Source organism: Eleginops maclovinus, chromosome 8, assembly GCF_036324505.1.
Source record: "Eleginops maclovinus isolate JMC-PN-2008 ecotype Puerto Natales chromosome 8, JC_Emac_rtc_rv5, whole genome shotgun sequence".
Taxonomy (NCBI): Eukaryota; Metazoa; Chordata; class Actinopteri; order Perciformes; family Eleginopidae; genus Eleginops; species Eleginops maclovinus.
The window spans coordinates 9,103,974-9,122,288 of NC_086356.1; the positions used below are offsets into that span (position 1 = coordinate 9,103,974).

Here is an 18,315-nt window from a genome sequence, read left to right on the forward strand (position 1 = left end):
CACTATCTTAAAGGAGCCCAGAAGGAGTCATATGTTGCTAATTATTCTTATTATTAATTGCTAATAAAACCTGTGAGATTTAAATATTGGGAGAGGTAAAGCTTAATGGTTAGTGACACGTTGGAAGGAGATGTGATTAAATATGACTTTATAAAGCTGCCTGTATAGCAATAGCAATGTCTATTTTACAGAGATGACCATCCCTTGTTTGCTTGCGCTTTTGTATAATCCCAGCTTTTTTTCCTTTAACACAGAATGCAAACTGTTTTCAAGGTGTAGGTTGCTTTTTTGTACATATTGAATAAAATATTCATAAAATAAACTAATAATGAGCTGAAGGCTAGACTGGCCCTGCTCTGTCTCTTTAACCAGCAGCTCTTTCTCTGGTCCCTCCCATTCCTGCAGCCCCACAGTGCTGCTGGCCTGAGATGCGAGCGCACACACAGGGGCACCATCACTGCCGAAGAAACGGGATAAACCTGAAAAGAACTGGGGTGAAAAAACAACGACACCACATAGGCACCGTGTTTAAACAATGGCATAACGAACCAGTCCATAAATAGGACCACGCCGCTTGATCGAGTCCCGTGAGAAACTCAGATGTTGTCGTCGCTTGTGTTTTGCGCTTTTTATCCTTTCTCCTTGCGCGCTGCTGGTACAAAGGCGCTTGGTGTGGAGCAACAGCAGCACCTGAGATCACTGCCGTATGAATGGAGTGAGAGTAAACGGACCTACTATCACGAACAAACCCAGAATAGTAGCCAGTGAGTAAACCACGCAGGATTAAATCACTTTCTTCTGTTTTCCTATCTCCCTGGGAGCCAGATCCCAGTGTCACCCCGCGAGGACAGATGCTGTCATTGTGTCGAGGCTGAGATTGAACAAAAAAAAAATCTTCTAAAAGTGTCTTTTCCCGTAATAATGCATGAGAAAGACGCGCGTTATTGCAGCTTTTTGTTCATTTTTATGCCTCACACATTCCCAGCTATTGCTCTGGCTGAACAGCCGGTTTCTCTTGTTCAGAATGGGATTGATTGTATCTGCGCAGCACACGACAAGTGTCAGCAATTAGACAGTGTGTTTCTGCACGGGTTACCTAAAGGCCTGTTTTAAACACCGTCACTTTAAGTGGCCATTGTTGTCGATAAGGAGTCAGTGGCGAACTGGACTAAAGAAAAGAACAAGGGCTGCCTTTGCTTGAATACCTCGGCGTGTGTGAACCGGGGTCGATCACAGGAATAAATCAGGCACAATATGGTGGAGCCGGTGGGATTCACCGAAGCGTGGAAAGCGCAATTCCCAGAGTCCGACCCCCCCAAAATGGAGCTGCGATCAGTCGGAGGTATCGAGCATGAGCTGGAGAGGTGCAAAGCGTCCATCAGGCGCCTGGAGCAGGAGGTGAACAAGGAGCGTTTCCGCATGATCTACCTGCAGACCCTCCTGGCTAAAGAGAGGAAGAGCTATGACAAGCAGCGGTGGGGCTTCAGAAAGACGCCGCTGGGCGAGGGAATGGACCCCGCGGCCACACAGGGCGCTGAGTGCCAGTCCCAGCAGCCACACATGCAGGAGACTGGTGGAGTTGGAGTAGGAGTGGTTGGTGGAGTGTATGGTTGTGGCAGTGTTGATAGGATCCGTTATCAGGCTACTGGAGATGGAACTGGAAGGTCCAAACCCAGGCCTCCACCAGCCAGGAAGTCGGCCTCGCACGGAGATGGCCTGGAGTCAGCCTTCGAGGTTCACCCGCAGGTGGAGTCCACATCTTGTGACAACCTAGATGGCCTCTCGCCCTCAAAGCAGAGAGGTGGCATCTCAGTCTCTCCCCGCAGGATCAACGTTCCGCCTACAGAGAAGGACCTGCCCTCTGACCCCAAGGACAAGCTGGGGATGGGACTTGGAGTGGCAGCTCTTAGGTCCAACTTCGAAAGGATCAAACGGGCCAACTCTCACACTGCTGGGGAGGCAGCAAAGGGCCAGGAGAAGCAGTTGCCGCCACCTCCACCGCCATTCTACTCTAACATGGAATTCCACCAAGACCGGGGTCTGATCAGGGTCAACGACCGTGAAGTCTCGGACAAGATCAGCTCCCTGGGCAGCCAGGCCATGCAGATGGAGCGAAAGAGATCTCTTCATTCCCTCCCAGGTAACCTGGCAACGGTAGCAGGGGAGCTCCGTGCCAGGCCGGTGTACAGAGGCCGCTCCACTGAAAGCACCTGTGGCTATGACGCAGAATATGAAGATGGGGAACCGAACCAGCGACATTCAGGGAGGGCCAATGGTGGCAAACCTCCACCTCCTCCTTGGCAGCCCTCGGAGTTCCAGGCTTACTCTAGTGTCTATGTCGGCGGAGTGATGATGGGTGAAGGAGGCGTTGGAGGTGTTGGAGGAAGTGGTAGTGGAGTCGCTATGAGGGATCTTGGGGGAGGTGATGACCACCTGCTGACCTGGCCACGCCGTTCATACTCCCCAGGGAGCTTCGAGGATGTCGGAGGAGGAGGCGGCTACACGCCTGACTGCAGCTCTAACGAGAACCTGACTTCCAGTGAGGAGGACTTCTCCTCAGGTCAATCCAGCCACGTCTCACCCAGTCCCACCACGGCCTTCCGCCGGCCTTTTAGAGAGAAGAGCCGCTCTCCTTCCCAAAACTCCCAGAACTCCCAGCATTCGTTCGACAGCAGCAGCCCGCCGACGCCGCAGTCCCAGAAACGACACCACCGGCAGCAGGGAGGCCATGTGGTCATGTCTGAAGCCACTATTGTGAGCGTTCGCAAGACCGGTCAAATCTGGCCACCTGCTGCCCATCATGACCTCGTGCCCCACGGTAGAACATCCCATGACAACAGTTTCCATGGAGACCATCTAGGTGAGTGGAAGCTGCTGTCTCTAATCTTTGTTGTGGTTAGAGCAGATGGTTCAGACCCATCATAAAAACTGCGTATGCCTGTGTGTTGAGAAATAACTGAATGAAAGCCTGAGTGAATGAGTGCAATGTAGTCATGTTTTGGCATATATTATTTTGCATATCCTCTTCCTCACATATTTCCTCTTGAAACCACAGAGCAGCCAAATGTTGACATAATTAATACTATGCTTGTGATTATGTGTCTGTGTGTGCACCTAAGTTTACACGCACGACTCCGTGGTCTTTGGATGGCCTTGCGTGGGAGACGGATGAAAGATCCACCTCTGCTTATTCCTGGAATGTCAGTGGGGTGGGTGAACAATAAATGTGGTCAGTCTGGGTTGAAAGTGCAGGTCTAGCCTTTCTCAGGCGACTCCTCCTGCGGCTCGGAGTATGGAATTCCAATCACATATGTCTGTCTGTCTGCCTGCCTGAAACTTGACAGAGTAGGAAACAATTCTCTGAACCTCAAGCTGAGACTCTTAACCAGCTTTTAGCACAGAGCAGGACAAAAGAAATCCACTCTCCAAACGATTATGTGCAGTATCCCTAACCACTTAATTGCTGCCTTTGACCATAGCACCTGTAATAAAACGGCAGCTAGCAGATAGATGTGCAGCCTGGAGCTGCCTGGGAAATAGCTAACTTGGCTGTCAGGCCTAAGCCCCAAAACAGTGGAGTGTGTTGCTCCAAGAAGCTTAGATTAGTAGCACTTAGCTTTTTGTAATTCCTCAGTAGAGTTTCCATTGCAGAAGCTGTGCCAGCTCTCAAGAAGTGAAACCAAACAGTTTGGGTAGTTCAAATATTTGACATCATTTTTAGTCATCGAGTGTTGTTTACCGAGGTGCGGTTTAGTGCAGTTTTACACACTTTGCTTGTTGTTCCTCTCTGGTTTTCTGGGAGTAGTGTTTCAGCGCCCACTCTAACAGATTTGGGACTGGAGCCCTGCTGGACCAGACAGGATGTAGGGTGCAGGCATCACACATTCACTCCTTGCCAGCTTTAACTACATGGGAGGAGGTAGTCGGAGAGATATTAAAGAAGAAGAGACAGGAAGTATACAATTGGGGAATGAAAACACTGGAATAGAAAGTTTGCAAGCAGAAAAGATGTGACAGAAGCGGCAGTTGATTCAATTGTTCACTGACTATTATTTGAAGGCTGAATATCTTTAATGTATGCTATTGTTATATGGGAATCAATACTAAAGGCATTACTGTCATCATTTGGGGTAGTGTTACTGTCTGAAACCTGATGCTGCTCAGTGCATAAATATCCTGAACAGAGAATAGGTCTCTGTGCATCTATAATTCAGTTATTTGTATAGAACCACTAACACATTGGCCCGGGTGGAATCAACTCAAATGTTTTTTCCAGACGGGACGACATTTGCAGTGAAAGTAAAAGATATCTTCCCCCCTGATCTTAAGTGATAGGCATCAACAGTTAAGTACCATGCTACTATTAGTAGCTCAAATAGTGATTAGGATTGTGCATAGTTTGCAGTAAGCAAGTCCTTAGCAAATGGCTAGCTAATTCCCCAGCTGCTGTGTTTAGGATTATCGCAGCACTGTCTGCTCTCTTTGTTTTAACATCTTTTCCACAACAGTGAGCCCTGTGGGGAGTAAGGCCAGCCGGAAGGGCAGGGATGGAGGATGGAGGATCGGGGGTGTGTTCCAGACAGCGATGCATTTAGTGGGATAATCTGGAATTTGAGCATTAGAAGTTACAAATATTTGTTAGACACCCTGCAGAGGGGTTTTGTTTAAGCTGAGGGCTGTGATGTTGACAGCAAAGGTGACATAAATGATCAATATTACATTGGGTTGTGACCCAGCAGTGGCTTATTTCAGCCAAACAGATCAGAGACAGGTATAGTAAGGAAAGAGTGTATTTTTGGTGGGCGGCTGATGATAATAATGGAGAGTGGGACGGTGTTATGAGGAAACTGAGAGGAGGCAGAGTGCAAGGCAGAGCTGTCGTTTCTCGCTTCATTGGTCAGGGATGCGGGGGCTGCAGAGAAGCACAGATGGGAAGAACTCTCCCGTTGCGTAACAGAAACACACAGACTCAGGCTCACACACAAAGACACACGCGCTTCATGTTTACTCTTCAACCGTGAGGCCGCTTAGAGCGCATCAATCGGTGTGCATGTATTCAGACTGGGTGGCAGAGGAAGGATGTTTCCTGCAACTGTCATAAAGAAGCCAATCTTCCACAATCTGCCCGAACTGATCCATTGTGATTCGTTTTCTTCTCTTCATGCGAATACCAGTAGTAATTTCCTCATGGTGTGTTTTGTTTATTCAATGTTTGGGTTTTTTTTAAGGATGAAAAGTGTCTGTGCTGAACAGAGATGAGCAAATCTTCTCGACAACAGAACATGTCAAAATGAGTGAAAGATTAAAATAGAGATGTCTCCCTCGGCGGTCATTCAGCGAGAAAGCAGAAATGCTTGGCAAGTTTAATCTAGGCTAATGAAAAAATGGCAATACATGTTTGGAGGCAAAACTGCCAACGTTTCATTTTTGAACTGAACAAACATGAGCGCGTTGATGTTATTTCAAGAATAGGTGTCTAGTTGGAAGAAGAGTCTCTTTTTAGTTGAATGAATACATTTTTCACCTTTCCTGCAAGTAAGTGGTGCGAAAGGGAAGAAAATACTCATTTAAATGAATTACAGGAAAAAGTAAACCAACAGATCAAGTTAAACGTGATCACACGTAAGGTGAAAGTAAAAGCAAACATGTGGAAAGGTGGATTAGGATCAAAACCAAACCCATCACGTGTTACCTGCTGACAGTTTAGTTTGGTCAGTTTATTGAAGAAAGGAACCTTTCACCACCTTCTGTAAGGAAATGAGTGGTAACCAAAAATGACATTTTTCTGTTTCCATGAATTCATTAGAGGGGAACTCTTCCTTTTAAACCAGGGAATACCTGTGGGTTTGTGTCTCGGAGGGCGGGGATGCCAGAGCAGGACAGAACGGAGAACCCTTCAATGGCTGTATTGTCCTCAACCTCCACCTCCCTCAGCTAGGTCCTGTCAGCGGCTATATTTTTGGGCAGGCACAACCTCTCGCTCTCTTTTTTCAACTTCTCTAGAGGCTAGGTTATTTATCACTTAATTAAACTCCCCCCATCCCAAACTATCTGGATGGACCTATTGATACCATTAGAGGTTATTGATTATTATAGTAGTCATTGGGGTGAACTATGTTTAAGGGGGGAAAGTTCAACTCAGTGAAGCATTTTTCATTGACAAGTCAACTTGAAGTAGAAATTGTAGAGCAAAATGAATTAGGCAAAATCTTAGCTTACTAATACATGAGCTTCTTAGGGTGAACAGTAAAAAGGAAATGGAATATGGATCCACAATCTCACCTGCATAAAGGCTGGTTAAAAAGTATTGGAACTGGCAAAACAAATAACAAAAATGTATGCTTGTACAGTTAAGTGAGCATAATCTGATATTTCCTACTAGCTCTGAAACAGAATACTCAGTGTATGCATAAGTGATACATTTTCAAAAGAGCTGTACGAAGCAGTTTAATGTTACACAGAGCGCCAATTATTGAATTTAGTTCATATTTGAGTGAGACAGTAAAAGTACTTTACGTAGTCATTGTATGTATTAACAAACGGAGAGTATTGGAAAGGACAGAAAATAGTCACTTAGGGCAAAAAGGGGCTTGGTGGTATCTGCTTTTTTCTGATTAAATGTGACTATGTTTGCTTTCCTGGCTACAAAATGGTGGGTTGAGCTCCCCATTGATGTCAGGACAGCAGAAAGTCAATATATCATCCAACACAATTTGAAAACCCACCTGTTTTGTCCATTAAATCACATGGCACTTAAAGAGCTTATCATTTGTAGCTAATGCACCAGCACTGACTTGTCTTATTTGAAGCCAGAGCATTTTTTGTTTGTTCTGAGTTTGTATCTTTATGGTTCATAACACTTATTGTAGTGCAATGGTGTCATCCGGGCTGCTCTGTTTTTCGGGTATTTGGCCTTTTATAAATCTTGTCACTTAGCATCATAAAGTGATACATTCACATTTCCTCCTCGACAATCAGATTTGAGCGTGTTTCTTGTCAATGTATTTTTTCCATCTCAGCAACAAGCAGTGGAGATTACTGTCTTTAGCAGCGGTGGCAGATAGGATCTGAGGCTGTGTATGTTTCTTCCTCTCTGAGCCGTGTGTGTGTTGTGTGTGTGTGTGTGTCTCTGTGTTTATGTCTCTGTGTGTGTGTCTCTGTATGTGTGTCTCTGTATGTGTGTCTCTGTGTTTGTGTCTCTGTGTTTGTGTGCAGTTTTTGCACCATGTGATCCAGCAGGCATGGAGGGCAGAAAAAGAGAAGGAATGATGGGTAGAGCTCGCTCGGGAGACAGTGAGAAAGATTTTGTCAGTGGTACCTCCGGCTGAGCCCACATGTTTAACAGTAGTCCAGTGTGGCACAGTGACCCCCTTTTCACACTGAGAGAGAGGAGGGGGTTGACTGTAGCTTTTGAAAAAAGGGCTTGTTCATTCTGTGCTGTTGAGTGTGCTTGGCAGTGAAAGCCTCAGTTACCTCAGCCGGCACACAGGAGCTGCAGGCTCACAGTCGGTCCCTGAGTAGTGGAAAGACGAGGAGAGAAGGAGGAGAAGAAGTGGATGTAGTGTGAAGCGGGGGGGAGAGCGGATATGCCTTTCTTGCCAGCTGGGTGCTCCGCTCAGGCTTTCATTGGGCCAGTGCAACCTGCTCAGGCAAAGCATGAGGGCCCAAAATGACCCCTTTGTTCACTTTGAAGGGAAAACGTATGGAGAAAAAAAACGTACTTTCTGAGAAAAAGCATGAGAACTCATTCAAGATTAATACAACTTGTCTGTGATATTTCAGATATGCCAGAATGTGGATTATATTGATAGTAGAAACATAAGATCCAAACAGTATGTATCAACAGACTCCTATGTTCCTGCATTAAGAGTTCAGCCTGGCACCGAGGCTGGCGTGGCGTTGCTTTGTTGGCAGTGGGCACTAGGGTGGAGTTGCTCCAGCAGCTACCCGGGGAGAGTCAAACTGCCTGGCTTGGTTTTTGGGGCTGGATCCACCAGTTTCAGCCTGTTTCTGCTAACCGCCTGTGGAAAAATGGATCAAACGAAAGGAAACGCTTGTGTGTCCTCCATCCAAAGTATTGAGGCCCGAGAAGGCTTCATCGGACATTTAGACTAACCTTCCTGTGAACGAAAGCAGATTGGGTGATCATAACTGGACTCTGCAGACAGACAAGCAAATACAAACACGCATAAACATAACCTCACATCCCTCCAGAGGATAATTACTTTCCCTGCTTCTGTTTATTTCTTCTTCTTTTTTGTGTGTGCTTGTATACTTCCATGTCAAGCATCTAGCCACAATCTTTGCTCTGGTAACCAACAGCTCTTGTAAAAAAGAAAACTGTGGAAAATCCCTTACATAAGTTCTGGTGACTCTCCCCATGTTTAGCTGCATGCGCTTTTGAACATCGGCCATCTTGGCTCTCTGTAACATGGTCATCTAGATTGGCCGCAGTGAAGGGAAACTGTGCTAGTAGCGTCCACCACTAACCACTCACCACAGGCATTGTAGTGTGTGTGCAATGCTGGTGTGTTTTTTAGAAGTTTTCTACATATATCCTAGATTAGCTGCATGGGCCGTTAATCACAGCTAGCAATCTGAGGGACCCGGTCAAGGTTTGGGGGTGGGATCGAAAGAAAAGCCAGTTTATGGCTTCTGGCAGACCACAGATCTATGTGGCTTCCATCAAGGATAATATCTGGATTACCCAAAAAGCCCTCAGGAAGAAATATTCCAGATTTACTGGTGCTCAAGTGTAGACATTAAAGGAGCTTTCCACTTATTTTACAGGTCAATAGTTTTGGTTATTGTTATGTTACTGTTAGCAAATAAAGCTCAGGAATTTCTGCTGTAGATTCTTTATCACTTCTGTTCTCAACACACAATATTGAGCATTACAGTCATATATCTAACTGCAAAAAAAAAGGGAATTTTAGCTGTTAGTCTGCATTAGCTAACGTTGGCAGAATCATATGGTTGGTACAAGTGATATCTTGCCTTATTCCCGTTACCTATATTCTTGGGTTGTGTTGTTTACCTCAGAGTTATTTGTTAAGGTCCAAGTCTGGATCTCTGCAGCTAAACCCCTCTGAATTCTTCACACACATTTAAGTCAGCCAAAGTCAAAGTCCACTTTATTGTCAAAGTTTCCATATGTGTTATACATACAGAACATTGAAATACCGTTTCTGGCAGTCCCACAGTGCAAATATAAACAAGAACATATAACATAAAAAGATAAGAGCATAGAAAAAAAAAGGGGGCTAAAAAGGGGTATACAAAAAAAACCCAAGTAATATATAGATATGTTGGACACAATCAACACAGTTTACATTGAAAGCCAAGTAATCTGACCCTGGATTAGAGGGCAACAAAAACCTGTCTAGTCATGGAAACATGTAAACCTTAATCTCCACTCTTTAGTCCGGGAATTAGAAACTGGCATACAATCAGATTAACCATTTCCCCTCGTATCATACAGCTGACACCACGCTGCACTCATTACAGCACTAATGCATGATGTCCTATATATTGCAGATTAGATTATCATCACTCACGAACCATTGCTGCCATCTAAGCGTAACGGGTTATAAAGAAATAAATAATAGTTGCCCAAAATGCACATTTCCTCACAGGATTATTTTAATGTGTGATCAGTGGTCTGTTTAGACATTTACACGGATTACTCCTGCACTGCATTTTATATTCCAGGCTTTTAGGAAATGAAGAGCTTCTCTTAAATTTAATGAGGCATTCTTGCTGTTATTTTCCACCTCGTTTCTTCCCTAAACCTCTTCTCTTTCACTTTATTATATCCTCTTCTCTCCGTCCCTTCCTACGTCTTCATCATTTCCTCGTCTTTTCTCTCCATTTACGCTCCATTCAACCAGCTGCTTCCAGTTTCCTTTTGCTTGGAGCCAATTAGAGGTGCATCACCTTTCCGTCTTTGTTTCCGCGGGTTTTCCACGTAGCAAGGGGGGAAAAGCAGAGAGAGATCAAAGTCACGACCCCCCCCCCCCCCCCCCTGCAGGAGCAAGCAGGCTCTCTCTGTAATTGTCCAATAGGGGTTTAACTGACGAATGCCTATAAAACAGCACAATCAATGCCAAATGTCAGCAACCGGCCTTCCAGTTACAGAACAGTATAGACCACAGAGTTCACTCCTGTGCGGGGATCTCTACAGCTTTTCTCAGTGTTCTTCTGTCTGTCTGTCTGTCTGTCTGTCCACATATGTTCAATTAAGTGTGTGGACAGACAGTTAAGAGCTTATGAGTCTTCGTTAAATGGGTTTATACGACTTTAATGGAGTTAACCTTACTGTTGGTAGTAAGGATTGTGGATCACTGAAGGTTAGGCTATATGTAGCATACAGCATTCTCTGTCCTTCGCTTCTTGAAGGTCCTAGAAATCCTTGATATCGATACCGTCATGGATGCAAACAACAAAAAGCATCCTGAATCTTTCCTTTACACATACATGGTTATAGTGAGTGAAAGAAACTTGATTATTATTTTATTTAGCATCTCAATCTATCATGGCTTCTACAGGAGAAGCAGATCAGACAGGTAGATAGGCAGTGTAGTGACGAAGCCCTCCATTGTCAAAACATCAGCTCATTAAATACTTGGGAGCTTGTTATATCAAGTGTGAGGACTTCATGTCTTTTTCCTTTGCTAGTACAGTAAATACAGGAATGATCAGTGCACTCATGGTCTGCAGGGCCAGAAAACCCCCTGAAGTTGTTTCCACAGTGAAGCTGAAAGGCCGGGGAAGAGGGAGGAAGCTCTTCAGACCTTATTAGCTTTATGTAGCTTCAGATGATGATGAAGAGCACCTTGTCCCTTTCCCCTATGCCAGACAGGACACATGCACACACCTACTCCTCTAGTACTCTGTCTACTTCTCTTACTCAATAACAGAAGCAAGGATAGAACCATTTCCGTCTTTCTGCATATTAGATTTTGCTTGAACCACGGTTTGGGTTCAGTGCCATCTGGATACAATATGGAATCCACTTTTAAACCTGAATCCTTTCATATCCTGTATCTCAAACACTTTACTTTCACCATTTAAAAGCAGCAGAATAAATGGTGCGTAACAGACAGTTCCAAAACAAATTGCCACTAAATTGTCAATAAATAAAGGATGAGGAGACACAACAGTCTACAAGAGTTTAATTTGCCTTGAAACCTACTAGATTAAGGTTTGTATACCTACGTGAAACCAGTTAAAAAATTGATTAGTTTCAAACCCAACACATAGCTCGCAAACACACACACACACACACACAACTAAACAAAGAATTTGTTTCAGCCGGCTTGTCCTTCGTCTACCTTCACTTTTGTGTGTGTGTGTGTGTGTGTGTGTGTGTGTGTGTGTGTGTGTGTGTGTGTGTGTGTGTGTGTGTGTGTGTGTGTGTGTGTGTGTGTGTGTGTGTGTGTGTGTGTGTGTGTGTGTGTGTGTGTGTGTGTGTGTGTGTGTGTGTGTGTGTGTGTGTGTGTGTGTGTGTGTGTGTGTGTGTGTGTGTGTGTGTGTGTGTGTGTGACCACAGGCTCTTTGTTATTGGACTGTTTGCACTGGGCAGGTAGATGGGTGTTCTCAATAAATTGCACTTGTTTCGAGGTGCTGGGCTATTAAAGAAGGAGCTGTGTGTTTGCCTTTGTGTGTGTGGTTTAACTTGCTGTTTAAGTGAAATAGTGAAAGATGCAGGGAGACAGACAAGTTGCAAGAGAGACTGCAAAATCAAGTAGCTGTGCTATAAAAAAAACACATTATCAAATAAATGAGTTAAGTGTCTGCTGTTGATCAGAGTTGCAGCTGGCTACTGGTGTCTGGTGAGTGTGAGTGCTGTGGACCTGAGCCAGTGGAAACTGCTGGAGTTGTGAAGAAGAACCGCACTGTAAAAACAAATGATGTAACCAATGAGTTCAACCATTTGTTTCTGAAGGGCACAATGCATCTTTGTTTCTCCTCAACTGATCAGTAGTCATATCTCTTGTGTACTTGGTACATGCATTGTCTTGCACATTTGAAGCACAGATCGGTTGACGTATGACATTTTTTGTAAGAGTGTGAATGAAAGTAAGGTTCAGTCAAAGTGATTGTGATGGAGAAAAGACAAGTATACAATCTGTTTACTTTTCATTTTGCTAGGTCATGTAAACAAATGTTGCCTGATGATGTTCTGTTTAAAATGGTAAATAATTCAGTGTTTATTTAAATTTCAGTGTCATAGCAGGAATGAGAATACAGTGATGTAGGCATGATAAGTACGACTCCACATAAGTGCACCGATGCCTTCATATCGGTTCAGAATAGATACTTGATGTGCACAGATGGAGGGAGAAGCAGAAGAGGAAGAAACTGACTCTGCTGTAGTGCGATACGTTTAATAGACAAGGACAATCTGCGCCGTCTGAACAGACATTCGCTAAATGTCAAAAACACGAGAAAAACAAAACATTTTACCAGATGTGAAAAGAAGTTTGATTTAAATGTTATGCTCTCTCCGACTCTGGCTCCTTTTTTTATTGTGTGTTGTTTGTTGAGCCGCTAGTTGCAGAGGGACTGGATAAGTAGAGGCTCCTGGGGAAGATCAGATTTCATGTTGCGATCTGCCTCCCTCCTCTTCCTCCATCTTTTCCCTGAATGCCCTTCGGTAACATCGCTCCTTCTGTGATATCTCCCTTTTATGTCACTTAATATCCCGTTCTCTATCCCCTGACCATTTCTCTCTCTCTCTCTCTCTCTCTCTCTCTCTCTCTCTCTCTGCCTCTCTGCCTCTTTCACTCAGTGTTATTCAGCCTGGAGCGCACTATACAACATAAAGGACGATTTTAAGCCCAATTTAGCCTTGACAACTGATTTTCAAGTTTGCGGAGAGACTGCGCTTGTCTGCAAAATTGTAGAATGCATTAGCAGTTGGCAAACGTTATTTGGCGGGTTTAAATGTATTGCTGCTCTTTTCAGAAGCAGCCCTGATAACGTGTTCGATTGTAATAATAACTTAGTTTGAGATAAATGTGATCCTGAGCAGGTAGACAGAAATTCGAATGGAAATAACTTGCAACAGTGCGTGGTTGAATGTGTGAATCCTAGTCTTTTCATTGACGGTCACTTTGTAAAAGCCTTCTCGCCGCTGTTGTATTATCCCTTTCGGTCTTTCTGTTTCAATCCATTGTTAGACCTCTTTTTCCACGGCAGAGTAAAAGCTAGCAGCTCTCGGACTGATTCTGCAGTAGCAATATGGAGACTAGTAAACTCTCTGGCTTTCCTGCTCAACCTATCCCCCAGCGGAGCACTCAAAACCCATATTTTTAAGTTAAATATAATCTACATAACTTTAAAGTGATGCAGAGGCTCAACGCAGCTTAACAGCCACTCTAGAGAGTTTCTCTCCGAGTTATGCAATGTGTAAGTCTTTGAGAGAAACCTTGTGCAAATAGCCCTGACTGTGAGATAACAAGGCTGCTCTGAAGGCGTGTGAGGTTTGCTCTGGGATGAGGTGGCCAAAAGCCAAATAGGCAATTTCAGTTAAACATAAGCACTCATGTTATCAATACATCAAAGAAATGAGACTGAAAGAAAAAACCTTTCACACCGTAGTGTGTAAGATGTAAAAAGAACAACTCACCAGCAGCTGGGAATTTGGTTTACTCAATTGACTCAAATATGTGTCTGTGTTCGATAAATGAAGAAAAATGGAGTGACTGAGCTGCTTGTGAATGTAGAGGGAGAGAATACGAAGTGATTCCTCGTGTGATGCTTTGTTGTGGGATTTAGAGCTTCCTCTGTAGTGTCCACATGTTGTCCACATGGGCAAAACAGCAATTACTTTTTTCAGTTTTCTTCTTCTCCTCTCATTTCTTTACAGCTCTTTCTTTCTCTTTGTTTGTCCCTTCAAGTGCTCCAGTTTAAAAAACAAAACATATCTTCCTGTGTCATTGTAACTGCAGCTCCCTCTAATTTGTCCCACTTTATAGACCTATAAATGGCAGAGCGTGCTCAGGGCAGAGCGCTTTTGATTGGCTCGGAGTGACATCTCCAGAAGAATTTTCTCTGTCACGTCTGTAAGGAGGACATATAGTTTCTTGGAAGATGCTTTTTTGAAGGTGTGTGTCTTCTATCCAACAGTATCAAGCCGGAGGAAGGTTATTTTTAAACTATAGTAGTTTTGCTCTTCGCCTAAACCCAATGTATGAATACACAAAAAATGCTAATTCTGTACACCTCGTTCAAATGTAGAGCAGAATAATCGACTGCTGCATTCAGATAAAAGCTTGCATGTATGCGCCGTTCTGCCTCCCCCGCCCAATCATTTTCTCTGTCATCCATTATTGATGCTGTAGCCCACTTGTTGCAAAGTGAGATAACTGACATGACACAGCAGGGTGTCGTATTCCCCTCACCCCACCCAGCAGCCAGCCTACCACATCGACACACCCTCATATCCACGCACACAGTATAAAGGAAATGTTAGTAGTAAGGTAACAAATGCTGGTTTTCCCAGAGCTCAGGAAGGGCATATTCTGATCTTTGAGCAGATTATTATCTAAAAATTGTTGATTTCTTTGATAAACAGCCCAACATATATTCCATTTATTGTCCAAAGTGGCAAATTGTCGCCTTTTAGAAGCACACTTTGGCATATTTAATGTATATTATAGCTGATTTAATTTCTTTCTAACAGCATTTTGTTGCAGAATAGTGTTGAAACCGTACTTCCCATTCCCACATATATCCCATAACCGTCCCAAAGTAGTCCCAAATGTAGAACAAGTTACACTTAATAACTTTAGCTTTACAGAAAATAAACTTATGATTGTATTCTAATATTTTTTTCAAATTCACTATCTGTTCTGAACATTAGAAAAGCAATGTTGAGTATGCATTGTGGCTGTCCATCTCTGAGTTTCTGTAACAACACTTGAGTGTTGACACAGACCATAATTCCTGAGCAAACTTCAAATAAAGAAAGACGTTTTTCCATTTACTCAAGGAGGCACCATTTTTTGTATTTGATATAGCCGAAAGCCACACATGTACTGATATTTACAATTTATTAACAGGTTATAAAACGGGATGCAAACAAGGGATCCTGTTTCATCAAGTGTCGTCTTTAAAACATGACATTCACAACTGGAGATCAAGGCAAACTGCGGCAGGTGAGCTTTGGCTCCTAACACAGCAAAAGACGAGCTTAGAAATACTGCTGCCGCTACGATGAGTCACATAATCACTAATATTACCTGATACTAAAGAAAAATATTGTGCAACATGACTTCTTTCCCTCCACCGAATGCTTTTTCTTAAATCTGGAAATACTCTGTAGCTTATACTATTCATTTTTACAAGCAGATAACAGCATACAGAGCCTTGTAAACAAAACCACAGCAGGCCTCGCTATATGTGGCTCCATCTGTCAGAACACATTTAAGTTAGTCACCCATCATGTTAAACAGAGGGCAAATATCTAATTGAATAGACGATCGAAAATGGAGGTTTGTGTAAATTTTGCACAAACTCGAATAGTATTAAATCCAAAGGAGTTCAATATTGTCAATTTGACCCTTTTTTTAATTTGAGCTAAAGTACTAGTTGTATTTGGATCTGTGCAAAAATGTAATAACCTTTTTTGGTATTGGAGGATAGTTTATGATCCCATTTCTTATTGGAAAACCAGCTGGATTTCTGATTGGACCACAGCGTATAATTCTGATTAAACATCTAGTAAAAAGTCATATGTCTGATGGGACATCCACAGAAAGCCCACGTGACAAGTGACTGACGTGGAGTTGTCCCCGCCCACCTCCCTGCAGTGGATTGGACAGTGGCCAGAGGACAAGGTGTCTCAAGGAATCCCTGTGTCACCAGAGAAGCTTTGGCACACACAGAAACACGCAAAGATAAAACACACTGCAGATAACTTCTGTTGTGTTCACCGTGTAAGACCCACTGAGGGATGCCACTCCCTGCTGTGTGTGGGCACCAGTGTGCTGTTATGTTTCTTGTGTGTGTGCTTCCGTCAGACTGCCTTGATTATGACCTTGTATTGAAAAAAGAAAAGTGATCTATACATGGTGCCGCAGCCTGCTCTCTGGGCCAGAGCAAAGTGGAATAATTGTATTACTGTTGTACCACGCTGAGAGATATTCATAACTCCATCGATTATTTAAGTGAATCAATGGTAAGGGCGGCCATCAGAAATCCTCAATAAACCTTCCAGCTTTGAATCTGTGTCAGGCTGAAACTACCCTTCATTCTCAAGCAAGCTTTCACCATGCTGAAGTCTCATCCTCAAGCTGTGATTTTCTGCAGCTGAACAAGCTCAACAGTTTCACATCTAATGTTCTTTTGTTTTGCTTGTTGGTTTACTTGTCTGGTTGCTAAGCAAAAGCTCATCTACCTGCAATATTTCCTCTTGTCTCCTAAAGAAAGAAGGCTTCCAGAAAACCAAACAGATGGCTGGACTGCTTGATGAGACGCAGTGCTCCACACGGTGGAAACTTCCAGTGTTTTACACTGACGCAATTATCTGTAATGAATTGAATTAGCCTGCCAAGCTAGGGATGGCTTCAGTGAAAACATAACACAGAGAGAATCAGATTCTTGTCGTGGCATTTCGCTTCAAGGCCTCTGTTCTTTCACAGGGAGAAACAGATGTGTTAGTTTTATGGAAGTGTGTTTGGGTGAGGCTCGTGTGTGTGTGTGTGTGTGTGTATGTGTGTGTGTGTGTGTGTGTGTGTGTGTGTGTGTGTGTGTGTAAAAGCTAGGACATTCAGCTGTTGTGGATGTACAGAGGTGTCTCCCTGTCTCACTCAAGTCTGAGCGCTCTTGTGTCTGAACACAAGAGCCTTGTGACGGATAATTATATAGTTTGCCACATAGAGCTTCATTATTACCATGGTTACATACTGTACATAAAGTCCAGAACAGAGGTCTCAAACCGTCTCCAGTCTTTCCAAGAGGCTCGAATTAGCTTGAAGACGTATTGTAGTCACATTTAGAGATATTTGAGACTTTATATTTAGCATAGAACAATGGATTGATTTAATTATTTCAAATTGGACCAATGAACTCAACCAATTCCAACTTTACATACATTAGCTGTGCGTGCGTTTGTGTGACAATTGAGACTTTATCAACTTTTTGTTGTTTGCATCCCAGATCCATTTGTATAGTCATAGAATAGAGCCCCTAATAACTTGGTCAGTGTAAAAAGTTTGAAAAGTTGAAACATTTTCAACACTTTGTTTTATATCTGCTTAATTAGTTGTCGCCTAAAGTGGTTTTGCGTCCTTTTTGTGTGTGTTTTTTTCCTTGATTTTATAGGCAATAACACTAGCTACAAATCTGCACCATTGGTGAGTTTGTTTTTCACATTGTACGACCTTAAATGTAAATATAGGGAGTGTGTCAAAAACATACCATTGCAGGATATATAATGGCCGAAGTAAAGATCTTAACTAAAGATTGTTGGACAATGATGAAGTTACTTGTGTTTACCGATCAATAATTCTAACCCCTCCTGGATCAGGGTTTTCTGAAACAAACAAGCTCAGCAAATACAGTGTAAACATGTTATAGGGGAGTCTGGTCAGCCACTGGAACAACCACTCAGGGGAAAAGGGTAGAGTCTTGTTAGCTTTAATTAGCATGTGTCCTTATCCAGTCAATGCTATTTGGCCTGTCAGTCAGTTCGATAATAGGCTAGTCACAGTAAAGCAACGCTAGTGCATTAACTTTGAATCAGGTGAACCAGAGAGACTTAAAGAGAGATTAATGCATTTGTGGTTCTGCAGCTTTCCAATGTCATTCAGGACAAACACACACACTGACTCACAAGCTGGAAACATTTGTAATGTTTGTGAAGAGGAAGCGCAAAACAGACAGAATCTGTCTTGACCAAAACTAAAGTGGCATGTTTCCAGAAATACTGCAGGACAAATACATCCCTTTTCTGTCAGCCAGAGTGCTGATCATAGTTACTAAATCTCTGACGCCTGTGAGTGTGTCTGTGTGTGTTAGAGACTGAAAGATGATTTGCGGGACAAGAAATCTTCAAAGGGTGTCTGAGAAACCCACTGTGATATGACAGCCCAAAGCTTGAGGTATATATTAGAATAATTGCAGTCAAATTATGTTTTATGTCCTGCTAATGTTCTGTGTTATTTTGGATGAAATATAACAGATGGGCCTGCAATAGAGAATAAAATATGAGCATGTTGTCTTGCTTTTGCCTCCTGCCTAGATGCTCCTCTGTGTTTGCCCTTCGTATTTCTCTCACTGTACTTATAAATTCAAATCTTAGTTGAG

General features: G+C 43.2%; 1 protein-coding gene across 1 annotated transcript in view; it reads left to right on the forward strand.

Moving 5' to 3' along the window:
- The first annotated feature begins 458 nt into the window (after positions 1-458).
- Positions 459-18,315, forward strand: part of bcr (BCR activator of RhoGEF and GTPase) — a 77,274-nt gene continuing 59,417 nt past the window's right edge. Inside the window, exon 1 of the mRNA XM_063889926.1 lies at positions 459-2,860. Within this exon, the coding sequence (XP_063745996.1) occupies positions 1,255-2,860 (1,606 nt within the window). The 5' untranslated portion in view covers positions 459-1,254. The remainder of the gene's footprint in view (positions 2,861-18,315) is intronic.